At 39.6% G+C, this 15,915-nt stretch overlaps 1 protein-coding gene across 1 annotated transcript in view; it reads right to left on the reverse strand.

Annotated features, from left to right (window-relative positions):
* Nucleotides 1-15,915, reverse strand: part of INO80D (INO80 complex subunit D) — a gene marked incomplete at its 3' end in the record, with an annotated part of 60,428 nt that overhangs the window by 17,813 nt on the left and 26,700 nt on the right. The window contains exon 5 of the mRNA XM_082840799.1: nt 11,266-11,374. Coding sequence (XP_082696925.1) covers nt 11,266-11,374 — 109 coding nt within the window. The remainder of the gene's footprint in view (nt 1-11,265; nt 11,375-15,915) is intronic.

Consider the following 15,915-nt stretch of genomic DNA (forward strand, 5'->3'; position numbering starts at 1 on the left):
AGAATTTCAGTAGAGCCGCTGAAAATAAGTACAGTGTTTTTACAATAAGTGAGCAGTAGAGACAATCCAATGCTCTAAGAAGCTTAACCTTCTTATTCTTAGCGTGTCATGATTAGACACTCAATGCATCAGTGTCTTCCAAGTTTTAAGTGACTAGGGATTTTGGGGAAGAAAATAATTTCTTTACCTCTACTTACTAAAAAGTCTGAGTAAATGACACGACGGTTTTGAGGAAACAGCATAATTTCATAAACGATAGGTCATACCAGAAATAGAGCAGTGAATTCCAATGGACCATGAATACTATCTAAGAGCTGCTCTTTCAGATGTACTGGTTTTTAACTACCCTTTTTTTGCTAAGCACTTAAAAGAATTTTGATTCTAGGGATCACAATCATTCTACAGTATTTTTTTAAACTACAGGAGATATCCTAAACAACATTTCATGTAACAGGGAATTACATAGAGGCTTTTCTATCATTAACGCTAATGTTGATTGATTGGTGGCCCCTGCTGGAGCACTACACTGAAAAGGATGCTGAGGGCACATTCAAGCTCAACAAGAAAGAGAGCTGTGGTTAGTTAGCAATGTCTACCACCAGGGAGGTTAAAAAGGTCACCTTTCTATAGAATGAATGTGACCTCATTTTTTTTTACTGTTAGGAATAATGCACACAAGACTTGAAAACTGACCTGTGTTATTTTACCTTCCTTCTCTTATAACATAAACAAACAGCACACATATGACACTACAGACGACATATTTATTATCTTACTAATATTCTGTAGATCCTTTCCTGGTTTCTCTTCTTGAGTGGTATTACCTGTTTTTTCTTCAGAATAGCCCATAACAGGCTACTCTGTAAACTTCTGTTTGGTATATGTCTTAAGAGTCATGTTCTCTTCAGTATAGTTTCTACTACAGATATACCAATTGAAGGATCTCCTTTCAACCTTTTCACCTATTAGACATTCAACATTTACTCTATGTCTATCATGCTTTGTGAAAAAGCTAGGAGCTTTTTAAAATTGCAGTTTCCCAAGACCTACCCTACATCTACTGAACCAGAATTTCCATGGGATGGGACGCAGCAATCTCTATTTTAATTGTTCCCCGAAGTCCCACAGCAGGTCTCCATTTGGGAATTGTAGTAGAGCCAGTACATGCTGTTAGTATCTTTAATGTGAGGTAGAGAACAAGAAACATAGGAGAGGTACAGATAAAATGCTTTTAAAGTTCCCTAGAAAGACTGCTGGATGAAAGGCTTTTTGTAGAGGAGATGACAACAGAACTGAACCTTGAAAAAAGGGTAGAATTTGAAGATGAGCACAGAAAGGTACCTCACAAGGATAAAGCAATATAAGCCAAGATACAGAGATGGACAGGATGGGGAACAGCAAGGACTGAGTATCTTGGTTTGGCTAAGGCGTGGGGAATGCAGGGGAGTGCTGGTGGGTTAGGTAGACTTTCTAAAGCTAAAGGCCAGATTAAAGAGTTCAACCTTTATTCCATAGGCAATGAAGAACCTTGTAGATTATTAAGAAAATAGCTAACAATAACAGAGCTATGCATGAGAAAGATTACACTGTCAGCAGATATAAATGGAAGAAGAGACAGAAGAAGAGAACAGTGAGGAAATTATGATAAAACTCCAGGTGAGAAATAACAAGGACCCTACACCAGGGGGGCAGCAGCAGGACTAGAGAATATCAGAGGTAATCTGCATGTATGAGAGACTCTGGGGACTTCCCTGGTGGTCCGGTGGTTAAGAATCTGCCTTCCAATGCAGGGGACGCGGGTTCGATCCCTGGTCGGGGAACTAAGATCTCAGATGCTGTGGGGCAACTAAGCCCGTGTGCCCCAACTACTGAGCCAGCGTGTTCTGGACCCCGCACGTTCTGGACCCTGCACGGTGCAACTAGAGAAGCCCACACGCTACAACAAAAGATCCCATGTGCTGCAACGAAGATCCCATGTGCCACAATGAAGACCCGAAGCAACCAAATAATTAAAAAAAGAAAAAAGAGAGAGACAGACTTTGTCAACTGGGCAAAGAAGATGGAAGGGACAATAATCCCCCAGCTGTTTCCATTGGCAAAGAGCAGGAAACAGGAGCAAGAGCAGATCTGGGGTAGGAAATAAATTCCATTTTAGACCTAGGTAATTTAAAGTACAGATGAGGGGCTTCCCTGGTGGCGCAGAGGTTAAGAATCCGCCTGCCAATGCAGGGGACACGGGTTCGAGCCCTGGTCCGGGAAGATCCCACATGCCGCAGAGCAGCTAAGCCCGTGCACCACAACTACTGAGCCTGCACTCTAGAGCCCGCAAGCCACAACTACTAAGCCCGCGTGCCACAACTACTTAGCTCGCACGCCTAGAGCCTGTGCTCCGCAACAAGAGAAGCCACCGCAATGAGAAACGCGCGCACCGCAACGAAGAGTAGCCCCCACTTGCTGCAACTAGAGAAAGCCCCGGCAGAGCAACGAAGACCCAACGCAGCCATAAATAAATAAATAAATTTATGTTTTAAAAAAAGTACAGATGAGGCAACATAGGGAGTGGTGGAGAAACAGTTGGAAATTATAAACTTGGGCACGTTTAGAGAAGAGATACAGATTTCGGAGTCAACGGCTAACAACTGGGAGGGACTGAAAGTAAAAGGCCACAGAGATAATAGAAAGAACACAACACATAAGGGCCATTATCACAAAAGAACTTGGTGACTGGGTATGAAGGATAAGAAAGTCAATAATGACTCTGAAATCTGTATAACTAAGAGAATGGACGCGCCATAACAGAAAGATGAAAGAGAAGCAGTAAGTCTTAAAGGGAAAATAAAGCTAGGGTGGAAAATCAACTGCCAATATTGTTATTTAAAAAGACTCTTATTACTGCAGAGAAAATGGACTAGATGAGTGTTTCTCAAGTTAACCATGGGAAGATGCACCTGGATGCTGCATGTTACATCACGATAATAGTTTTCAAAGCTTATTCATAACTTCCAAAATTATCTTGCTGTGGTCCAGTAACAAGCAGTTTGCAGACTAGCACAGATCCACAGACCATCCTTGGCACTGTCCTGAACTAGAAAATCTTCAAGATGCCTCCCACTTCTAAGATGCTAGACATTAATATTTCAAATCTGGTTGCTGAGGAAGAGTAGCAAATTAGAAAGAGAAAGGCCAGTTCCCATAATATACCAGCAGTGACAAGGGCTGGTACCTACAGCATTTCTCGATACGTGTTAAGTTTCCTTCTTTCTTTAACTTTTCTCATCTGGGTGAAATGGAGACACAGCTGGCTCACCTAACTCCCATGGTCAAGAGAAAGAAATGATACACGTGAAATCACAATATAAGTACAGGTATTATTATTAAGATGCTACTAATAGCTCCAAATAAATACAGAGCAGTAAATTCCAAACGTGATTTCGTAAAACTTCAGGCTTGTCTGTAATCTGAAGGCATGACGTGAAATTTTCCAAATAAAAGTCACTTTATCTTATTTTACTAAAACAACAAAAGAGCGAAAACTTCCCACAAAGAAAAGATTCATGACCAGATGGCTTCACTGGTGACTTACACAAAATGTTTAAAGAATTAGGGGACTTCCCTGGTGGTCCAGTGGTTAAGACTCTGAGCTTCCACTGCAGGGGGCATGGGTTCAATCCCTGGTCGGGGAGCTAAGATCCCGCATGCCACGCATATAGATAAATAAATATTAAGAAAAGAAGGCATAATCAGAGCTGAGGGGAAAAAATAAGGCATAGACAGTTACACCTCAATAAAAAATAAATTTTTTTAAGTGACAGCAAAATAAAAACTTTTTCAGACTTTCAAAAGCTAAAAGAATTTATCACTGGAACACCTGCACTACAAGATATATTAAAGGAAACCTCTCATACAGAAGAAAATGACATCAGATGGCAATCTGGAACTACTCAAAGAATGAAGAGCTCTCTAGAAATTGTAAAAACGTGGGGGATTATAACATGGGTAGAAGTAAAATGTACGACAACTATAGCACAAAGGATGGGAAAGGAGAAATGGAAGTACACTGTCATACGGTTCTTATACATGAAGGGGTATAACACTTAAAGATACACTAAGGCAATTAAGTATGTATACTGCAAACCCTAAAGCAACCACTATAAAAATAAAACAGAGGAATTCAGCTAATAAGCCAAGAAAGGAGATAAAATGAAATCATAAAAAATAATCAAAAAAGAAAAACGGGAAAAAGGACAAGAACAAATAGGACGAATAGAAAACGAACAAAAGATGTTAGACTTAAATCCAATAGTATCAATAATCACATTAAATTTAAATGGTCTAAATACCCCAAATAAAAAGCAGAGATTGTCAGAGTACATAAAAAAGTAAGACCTAACTATATGCGGCCAACAAGAAACCCACTTCAAATATAAAGACTAAAATAGGTTAAAAAGTAAAAGGACTGAAAAAGATACCAAGTTAGCAGTAACCAAAAGAAAGCTGGAGTGGCTATACTAATATCACATAAAGTAAGATCTCAGAGCAAACACTATGACTGGGATAAAGAGCGTCATTTTATAAAAATAAAAGGATCACTTCATCAAGAGAACAGAACAATCTTAAATGTTTATGTATCAAATAACAGAACTACAAAATGGGTGAAGTAAAAAGCGAAAGAACTCATACAAATCAACAGCAAAAAGGCAAAAAATCCAATTTTGCAAAAGAAAACATACAGATGGCTAATAGGTATATAAAAAGATGCTCACCATAGTTAATCATCATTAAAACGCAAATCAAAACCACAATAAGATATCACCTCACACCTGTTGGAATGGCTACTACCAAAAAGAAGTAAGTGTTGGTGAGGATGCGGAGAAAAGGGAATCCTTGTACACTGCTGGTGGGAATGTAAATTGGAGCAGTCACAATGGGAAACAGTATGGAGGGTCCTCAAAAAATTAAAAATAGAACAGAATTACCATATGATCCAGCAATCTCACTTCTGGGTAAACATAACCAAAGGAAATGAAATCACTGTCTCAAAGTGAAATCACTGTCTCAAAGAGATATCAGCATCACTGTATCATTATTCACAATAGCTAAGATGTGGAAGCAACATAAGTGCCCACACACAGATGAATGGATAAAGAAATTGTATGATATGTATACAATGGAATATTATTCGGCCATAAAAAAATGAAATGTTGCCATTCATGACATCATGGATGGACATCAAGGGCATTATGCTAAATGAAATAAGTCAGAAATAGAAACAAATACCATATGTTCTTTCTTATATGTGGAATCTTTAACAAAACAAAACAAAACAGGGACTTCCCTGGTGGTCCAGTGGCTAAGACTCTGCGCTCCCAATGCAGGGGGCCCAGGTTCGATCCCTGGTCGGGGAACTAGATTCCACATTCATGGTGCACCTAAGAAGCCCACATGCTGTAACTAAGATCCTGCACACCACAACTAAGACCCAGTGCAGGCAAAATAAACAAAGAAAACAAAACAAACAAAAACCCCCATCAAGCTCATAGATATCGAGACTTAATTGGTGGTTGCCAGAGACAGGGGTAATGAGTAAGAATAATAGGTGAACTGTGTTTTGGGGGATTTTGTTTTATTTGTTTTTTAGTTTCCATAAATTTTTAAAAATTTTATTTATTTTAATTTATTTATTTTTGGCTGCATTGGGTCTTCATTGCTGTGCATGGGCTTTCTCTAGTTGTGGAGAACAGAAGCTACTCTTTGTTGCAGTGCACAGCCTTCTCATTGAGGTGGCTTCTCTTGTTACGGAACACGGGCTCTAGGTGCACGGGCTTCAGTGGTTGTGGCATGCAGGCTCAGTAGTTGTGGCTCACGGGCTCTAGAGCGCAGGCTCAGTAGTTGTGGCGCACGGCTTAGTTGCTCTGTGGCACGTGGGATCTTCCCAGACCAGGGCTTGAACCCACGTTCCCTGCATTGGCAGGCAGATTCTTAACCACTGCACCACCAGGGAAGCTCAGTTTCAATAAACTGAATAATAAAAAACGATCCTGTTTAGTCTCTCATGGTAGAAATAAGACAGCAAAAGAAACTTTGTGAATAATGATACCAAGAGTCTTATTCAGGGGCTGAAGGTTGTCCTGCTCTCCATCAACATTGCCTCACCCCATCTTCCACACCCAAGCATACATATGTTGTTTTTATTGGCTACAAAGCAAATGTGATAATATTAAGGGATGGTTTAAAAATAAAGAATGTAATTTTCAAAAAAAAAAAAGTGAGAGAACTAAAAGGAGAAATAATCAAATCCACAAGTAGAGATTTCAACATCCCTTTCCAGTAACTGACAGAACAAAATGAAAGAAAATCACCAAAGATGAAAAGAAAGAGAATTAAAGAAGACCTGAACAACACTATCAACCAACTTGACTTAATTGACATTTACAGAACACTGTAATCTAAATGTGGTCTCTGAACACAGTACAATTAAATTAAAAACCAATTCCTGATAAATCCCCAAATATGTGGAAACTAAATATCACTTCTAAATAACCCATAGATCAAAGAAGACATCAAAAGGGGTATTAGAGGGAATTCTCTGGTGGTCCAGTGGTTAGGACTCTACTCTCTCACTGCCAACGGCCTGGGTTCAATCCCTATTCAGGGAACTAAGATCCCACAAGCCATGCAGCGTGGCCAAAACAGAAAAAGGCGGGGGCTGGGGGGGGAAATTAGAAAATATTTTGAATTGAATAAAAATGAAAACATGTCGTACCAAAATTTGTGGGCTGTAGCTAAAACCAGTGTTTAGAGGGAAATGTATAGCACCAAGCATCTATGTTAGAAAACAAGAAGGACTTCCCTGGTGATGCAGTGGTTAAGAATCTGCCTGCCAATGCAGGGGACATGGGTTCGATCCCCGGTCTGGGAAGATCCCACATGCCGTGGAGCAACTAAACCAATGAGCCACAACTGAGCCCACATGCCGCAACTACTGAAGCCCGCACGCTGCAACTACTGAAGCCCATGCTCTGCAACAAGAGAAGCTACTATAATGAGAAGTCCACGCACCGCAACGAAGAGTAGCCCCCACTCGCCACAACTAGAGAAAACCCTCGCACAGCAACCAAGACCCAACGCAGCCAAAAATAAAATTAAAAAAAGAAAACAAGAAATATCTCAGATTTAACTGATTTAAGCTATTACCTTAAAAACGTCAAAAAAAATTAAAGCCAAACAAAAGGAAACAAAGAGCAGAAAGCAATGAAATAAAAAACAAGAAATTAAAATTAAAAAAAAAAAATCAATGAAACCAAAAGCTTTCTTCAAAAAGATTAAAATCTGGGCTTCCCGGGCTTCCCTGGTGGCGCAGTGGTTGAGAGTCCGCCTGCCGATGCAGGGGACACGGCTTCGTGCCCCGGTCCGGGAAGATCCCACGTGCCGCGGAGCGGCTGGGCCCGTGAGCCATGGCCGCTGAGCCTGCGCGTCCGGAGCCTGTGCTCCGCAACGGGAGAGGCCACAACAGTGAGAGGCCCAGGTACCACAAAAAAAAAAAAAAAAAAAAAAAAGATTAAAATCTATTTGAAGCTATTTTTTTATATTTATTAATTTATTTTTTGGCTGTGTTGGGTCTTTGTTGCTGTGCGTGGGTTTTCTCTAGCTGTGGCGAGTGGGGGCTACTCTTCGTTGCAGTGCGCGGGCTTCTCATTGCTGTGGCTTCTCTTGTTGCAGAGCACAGGCTCTAGGCGCTCGGCTTCAGTAGTTGTGGCTCAGCGGGCTCTAGAGCACAGGCTCAGTAGTTATGGTGCACGGGCTTAGTTGCTCCGTGGCATATGGGATATTCGCAGACCAGGGTTCGAAACCCGTGTCCCCTGCATTGGCAGGCGGATTCTTAACCACTGTGCCACCAGGGAAATCCCTATTTGAAACTATTTTAATTAAAACTTTGAAGTTATTTGCACAAGGACAAATAGGCCAATGGAAGAGATTAGAAAATGCACAAACAGACATACACATTTATGTCAAGGCTTCCAATGCAATGAAAAGTAAGTGTTCAATAAATAGTGCTGCTTAAATAGAGAAGCCATATGGGAAAAAAAAAAAAAAAAGATCCTTGGCCCTAACTCACATCATATATATAATATACAAAAATAAATTCCAGAAAGATTGTCAGTGAAACAATAAAGCTTCTAGAAGATAATATGAGAAAATAGCTTCATGACCCTGGGGTAAGCAGTGATTTCTTAAACAGGTCACAAATTAACCATACAGGAAAAAACTAATAAACTGTACCCACCGAAATTAAGAACTTTATTCTATCAAAGACATCATTAGGAATGTGAAAAGGGAAGCAGTTACTGGCAGTACTTACTGTTCCTTAATACTACATTTAAAATACCAACTTATTTCTGCTACCGAGAGACCTAAGTAAAATCTTAAGAGCTCCACTTTGGCACAGGCATCTACAACTAAACTAAGTAACCAAGGAACCTCTGCCAAAACAAGGCCAAATTTTCTCCCCAAATTTCTTTAAGTACAATTTTGGTTTAGGAAGAAAGCTCATGAAAAGGTTCTTCGGGGGGAATGTAGCGATCACGCCACTGTGCCTTTTTTTCCCCCAAAACACAATGAACTCACTGAGCAATTTTAAATGGCAAAACCTTGAGAAATTTCACATGGCCAAAACTTCTTGAAGATATAATGGACAGGCTAGGTAGGGCCAATTTTCTACAGCTCTCCATTTTCTATTACACTGAAGCACAACAAGAAGCTGGAATAAGGTAGTTCTATAGGTGGTCTAAAAAAAAAAGGACAGAGGTTCCTGTGAGAGAACACAGTGGCAGATGCAGATATGCAGCTGCAGGCACAGAAGGGATGGTAAACCAACGCAATGCCAGTTTCCCCCAAGGAAAAGAACATAGTGCCCCATGCCTGAAGCATAATCCTAGTTCAACAAGAATATGCTGAACAAGTGAATAAACAAATGAGTGAAGAGGAAAAGATTAAAGGGACAGCTGGGCAGGAAGTAAGGAAAATTGCTTGCAAAAAGGAGAAATATATACTGAAGGAAAAGAAGAGCCAGTCAAAGAAGAAGCAAGTTAGCCAAACTGGCCAAGAAAGTAAAATGCTACAGAGATGAAGACAAAGCTGATGGTCACAAGTCTCTAACAGCAAAAGAAATATTCTGAGAACTGCACTAGAAGGCAGAAATGGAATATACATGGCTCCTAATCGAGGGCAAATACTCCCAATACTAATAATGTTCAGGTAATTTTCAGAATTAAAATAGGATTCTTAGCTATCATTCATCATTTCCCATGAACCAGGTATTGTGCCGAGCATTTAGTTATGTTATCTATTTATAGCATTTGGAAAATTAACCCAAAATATCCCAAGTCAGGCTAAGCTGATTTGAATATAAACCTTAGGAAGCACAGTTGATATTATCTATAACTTAGAAAGCTTAAGCGCAATTGTACTTCTGTCTGAAAACAAGAAATGCTAATGGTGAGGAAACAGTCTTAAATGACATATAAAATGGAATCTCAGAGAGAGAAAAAAAATATATAGCATTTTCCAATAGTAACTAGGAGACAGGGGAGACAGGGACACCTATACGGGATATAAAGCCCAAGAGTGGAAACGGAGGCATCAGGCTGTTATAGTTTAATGACACTGACCATTAATAAATCCAGCTAACTCTCCTTGCTCTAATTCCACGTCCAAATAAGCTTCTGACTATAATTTGCTTCCCATATAGTTTTGCTTAGTGAACATCTGTACTACTTAATGATGATACTTCCTACTAAAAACTGTCATTTTGGCTTATACATTAGCCTCTAGTGAATCAGCTCCCTAAGCCTAATCATTTCTGGGTGTACTAACAAATCACATTTTTAAGCCTATAAATTCAGAAACCGGACCTTAGAATGTATATGCATACTACGATACTGTGAAATTCTAGGAGTCGGCCTGGGTGCAGATAGTCTCCCCTCTGTCTTGCTGAACACCTATTCAAACCACAGTACTTAAACGAAAATAATAATTAGCTGAGTCTGTGAGTCATCTTTAGCCCCACAGAGAAGGATCTATCTCAGTCCTGTCACACCGCACCAAGCATATACCTATGATGCTGAGGCAGTCCCCTGAAAGAGAACTAGTCTTCTTCTCACCACTGAAGGGGCTGGGCATTAACCTACAGCTTTCTGATAAGGTAGATATTGAGAACCTCTAACGAGATTATTTCAAAAAAATATTTTAACACAGAAATATTCAGCGCATTAGAAATATCAGAGAATGGACAGGGATATCCCTGGTGGCACAGTGGTTAAGAGTCTGCTGCCAATGCAGGGGACACAGGTTCGAGCCCTGGTCCGGGAAGATCCCACATGCCGTGGAGGAACTAAGCCCATGCATCACAAATACTGAGCCTGTGCTCTTGAGCCCACGAGCCACAACTACTGAAGCCCTCGCACCACAACTACTGAAGCCTGTGATCTGCAACAAGAGAAGCCACCGCAATGAGAAGCCCACGCACCACAACGAAGAGTAGCCCTCACTTGCCACAACTAGAGTAAGTCCTTGCGCAGCAAAGAAGACCTAACGCAGCCATATATAAATAAATTTATCTTTAAAAAATAAAATGAGGGCTTCCCTGGTGGCGCAGTGGTTAAGAATCCGCCTGCCAATGCAGGGCACACGGGTTCGAGCCCTGGTCTGGGAAGATCCCACATGCCGTGGAGCAACTAAGCCCGTGTGCCGCAACTACTGAGCCTGTGCTCTACAGCCCATGAGCCACAACTACTGAGCCCGCATGCCTAGAGCCCATGCTCTGCAACAAGAGAAGCCACCGCAGTAAGAAGCCTGCCCACCAGAATGAAGACTAGGCCCCACTCGCTGCAACTAGAGAAAGCCCACACACAGCAACGGAGACCCAACGCAGCCAAAAATAAATAAATAAATTTATTTAAAAAATAAAAATAAAATGAAATTAGCATATATAGGAAAAATCAATCTACTACAGTGGAAATTTAAGAATAAAAAGAGGGCTTCCCTGGTGGCGCAGTGGTTGAGAGTCCGCCTGCCGATGCAGGGGACACGGGTTCATGCCCTGGTCCGGGAAGATCCCACATGGCATGGAGTGGCTGGGCCCGTGAGCCATGGCCGCTGAGCCTGCATGTCCGGAGCCTATGCTCCGCAACAGGAGAGGCCACAACAGTGAGAGGCCCATGTACCAAAAAAAAAAAAAAAAGAATAAAAAGAAAAAGGAAGACTCACGTGTGTCTTTCGTATCTGAGGGTCTCTCGGATGGACCAGGCAACCTGGTATGGCGAGGCCTGCTCTGAGTCCTCCAGTTCTTCTCCACTCTCTTCAGACCAGTCCAACCCTAGGACGGAGGAGAGGATGTTGCAAGTTAGAAAAAATGAACATTTATTTAAAATTTAGATAAAAAGCTACCTGAAATACATAACCCGACACCTATAGCAAGTACTCTCATAGTGTGAATAAATCCCTCCTGATGAGTTTCAGCCCTGTTCTGGCAAAGGTATTAATAATGAATGTATGACATGCACTCGCATTTAAAATAATGACATTACAACAAAAAGGCGATATTCCACGGATGAACTTCTTTCGTCAGATGCTTCACAAGTGGAGTAGAAACAACACAAAGCAAAGAGAGAGTTCAAGTCAAAAAAAGGGGTAAAATTTCTTAAGTATCAAAATGCTATACACTAAAATAATGTCGATATAAAACATGTTCAAAATGACAGGAGAAGAAGCCTAATTCATGTTCAGGCAAGAAAAAGTCAAAAGGTGCCGGTGGACTCATGCTATAAGTCAACAAAGAAGGGGCCTAGAATATATTGTGAAAGGCAGGCACACTCCATCCCCTTTTCCCAACAACATCTCTGGAGGAAAGGACACCATCCACTAGGCAGGGCCATTCCCAGGCTCTTGTCCCCTACGGGAAGAGGGAAGGGCAGGATGGCAATGTTCTATTTCTAGTATCGCTTGGGGTTTCTTTCAGTTCTTTTAAACAAGAGCTGTCACATTTTGAGTTCCATTTGGAAAACAAGGTTAGAGGGAAAAGTGGAGAAATACAGTATAATAATGCTTATTTATTTTGTTAAATCCTATTATTTTTAATGACTGGATAATTGTTAGCTTCCAACATACAGGTTTTGCCTTTTCTTTTTTTCTTGGCCACACAGCAGAGTATGCGTGATCCTAGTTCCCCAACCAGGGATCGAACCTGTGCCCCCTGCAGTGGAAGCACAGCATCTTAACCACCTGACCGCTAAGGAAGTCCCAAAGGTTTTGCCTTTTTAATTTTGTATCTTGAAGAGGTCTTAAATATTGATGTTGCATAGCCTAAAATACAACAGTGTGTGGACTACATAACCTTAATAAACTCATACCACTATGAAACTTTAATTAGATACCTTGATGACTAGTATTCTATGTCTTCCTTCTCGAGACCCTCAAAAATCAAAAGACCATCTTCATTAGGCACAGTTAGTTAAAAAGGACCTCACAGATTTCTTCCATAATTTAAATGAGTTTACATGTGCCAAATTGGGAAATTAAGAAAAGGTTAATTGAAATGCAAATTATAAATGCTTAAAATTAAATATTGCCATTGGCATAAAGAAACGCCAAATCTAGTTCCAAGATGACTATTCAAAATGTCAGGTCATCTTAAAAACTAAGTTACTTTCTCTAACTAAAATAATTAGTAGTTTGTTAAAGAGTAAATCAAAAAAATAAAAAACAAATAAGTGACCACATCATCACCTTCAGGACGTTGAAAGGTGAGATCCTTCAAACACAAAGTGACACTCAAGGCACCTTTAAAAATGAGAACATGAGTTGTTATTTTTTATATTTTCTGTAGAAGTCATAATAATGTCTTCTAAGATACCCATGCTTTCTCTGAAAAAGTCAAGATCTAAGTCAAAAGAAGTAAGATGGAAGTGTTTCTCCTGTTGTAAAATTAACTGTCCAATAAAGCAAACCTTTGATCTTGGCTTCATTATCACTAGTTTCAACGTAACTAATTGAGATAACCAGCCCAAACAGGACTGTAGAAGCCAATTAAATACTGCGTTTTTCTTTAAGTATTCTTTGCTGACATGAATGCAGAGTACACTTGGTTATAATAGTGCACTGTAATTTCTGGTTTCTCCAAAATAAACTGTTTTAAAAATTTGGGTCCCTCATATGCTTGAATTTTTAAAAAATAAAAAGACAATACTTTTCTATGAGTTTTAGTTCTGTTCAAAATGATTAAAAGTCAGCCCTCAACACAACATAAAATGTCATAGTTTCAAAAGCTAAAATATTATCAGCATCTAGAAATAAACAGAAATATAAATAAAAATTTAGCAGATGATATGGGTAAAAGGTAGAATAAAAGGCAAACATTTGGAAGAAAAGTTAGATCTCTGCCTCAAAACTAATGCCTAATGAGTTCCAAACAGATGACTAAAATAATAAAAGGACTAAAAGAAAATATAGGTAAACATATTTATATACTCTTGGAATGAAGAGAGCCTAAACAAGAGGAGAAAAAAAACCTGATTCAAAAGGAAGAAATCTTTAAAAAGAGAGAGAGAATACATAAAAAAATTTAACCTCTAAATTCCAAAACCTTTATAGTAGATACTAAAAGCAAGTAACAAATGGGAGTGAGAAGAGGTTTTGCAACAAACATTAAATATGTATAAAAAGCTCTTACACCTATCAATAAAAAAGAGAAATGCTTAAATAAAAATGGACGAAAAAACTGACAAGATAAAATAGGAAATACATATGTCCAAAAAAAGTAGTATGAACCAATATTCAAAACTACATTATTAATCTAAAAGAGCAGTCCTTACTCAAAAGTATGGCCCACAGATCCCCCGGGGTCCCTGAAACCCTTTTTTAGGGAGATGCTTAGGTCAACGCTATCTTCAAAACAATACTAAAATGTTATTTGCCTTTTTTACTGTGTTGACATTTGCACTGATGGTAAAAACAACAACAAAAAACCCATGGTGGGTGAAACTGCTGACGCCTTAGCGTGAACCAAGGCAGGGGCACAAAACTGTACCAGTTGTCAATATATATTCCATACCATGACTTGCAATTAAATGAAAACAAGTACACAAAAAACAATTTAAGACCATCCTTGATAAAACACTCATTTATTAAAGACTTTATTTGATTATATCTTGATTCTTGTGTATATGTCTTTATGATGCTGTGTGTGATGAAATGTGAGGTATATATAAAGCAACTCTACTGCATCCGAAGAAAGTACAGCAGCTGTCTTGAGGAAAAGCACTTTGTAGAACTCTTAGTTGTGACCTGAACTAGCTGCTTTTCCCTCATTCAATACCAATTTTATTCGAAAGAGTGACTGACAAACTATTGGCTATCTTGCAGTCATTTTTTCTAAAATGAACATAGTGAAACCATCACCCCAAGGAAAACAATGAACAGTATTTATTGCCAATGGTAACATTCAAATGTTCACGTGAAAGCTCAGTTTTGGGGGAAAACTTGAATTTATCACTGAAAGTATGACAAATACCTAAGAGTTGGACTTCTCCGATAAGACTGGTGTTAATATTAATGAATGCAATCTAAAATTTTTGTATAATGAAATGTGTCAACATTTGGGACATCTGTGTAACTCAGTAGAGCAATATCTTCCAAATGACCAACATACGATGTTACAACATCACACATGGGTAAAATATTCATTCAAATATCAATGGAGGGGGGCTTCCCTGGTGGCGCAGTGGTTGAGAATCTGCCTGCCAATGCAGGGGACACGGGTTCGAGCCCCGGTCTGGGAAGATCCCACATGCCGCGCGGAGCAACTACTGAGCCTGTGCATCTGGAGCCTGTGCTCCGCAACAAGAGAGGCCGCGATAGTGAGAGGCCCGCGCATCGCGATGAAGAGTGGCCCCCGCTTGCCGCAAGTAGTGAAAGCCCTCGCGTAGAAACGAAGACCCAACACTGCCAAAAATTAATTAATTAATTAATTAAAAAATAAAATCAATGGAAGGCTTCCCTGGTGGCGCAGTGGTTGAGAGTCCGCCTGCCGATGCAGGGGACGCGGGTTCGTGCCCCAGTCCGGGAAGATCCCACATGCCGTGGAGTGGCTGGGCCCGTGAGCCATGGCCGCTGAGCCTGCGCGTCCGGAGCCTGTGCTCCGCAACGGGAGAGGCCACAACAAGTGAGAGACCCGCGTACCGCAAAAAAAAAAAAAAAAGAAAGAAAATCAATGGATTTTAATGTAACAGTATGCAAAATTCCTAGATATGGTTTCAGATTCCATGTTGAAACTAATTTTTAAGAAACTACCACTTGTCAAGTTTTGGTGTAGAACCAATTACTAATATCTACAATTATTTGGAAAAAACTATTAAAATATCCCTCCATTTTCCAGCTACAAATGTGTAAGGCCATATTTTTATCTCCTAACCAGAAAAAAAAAACCCCACATATCAGGACACATTGAATGCAGAAGCACATATCTAGCACATCAGACATTAAGATCTGCTAAACAACGTCAAACAATGCTGCTCTCCCCATTATATTTGTTTTTGTTTTAGAAAAGTTATTTTTCATAAAAAGAACATGTTAACATGCAGTAAATTTATTGTTATTTTAAAATGAATTAGTATTTTTTTTAATTTCTCAGTTTTAACTTCTAATTCAGTAAATATCAGTAAATATAACTCACATATACAAAATCTCTACCGTGTCCTCGATAATTTTTGAGTGCAAAAACAGTGATTCTAAGGCCAAACACTTGAGAAACACTGATCTAAGGTATGCAAATTAAAGCAAACTTTCTATCAAATTTGCAAAGGCTAAATAATAATAATATCTAATATCCAGGGCTATAAAGTTGTAGAGAAACTGTCATTC

Source organism: Leucopleurus acutus (assembly GCF_964270905.1).
Source record: "Leucopleurus acutus genome assembly, chromosome: 6".
Lineage (NCBI taxonomy): Eukaryota > Metazoa > Chordata > Mammalia > Artiodactyla > Delphinidae > Leucopleurus > Leucopleurus acutus.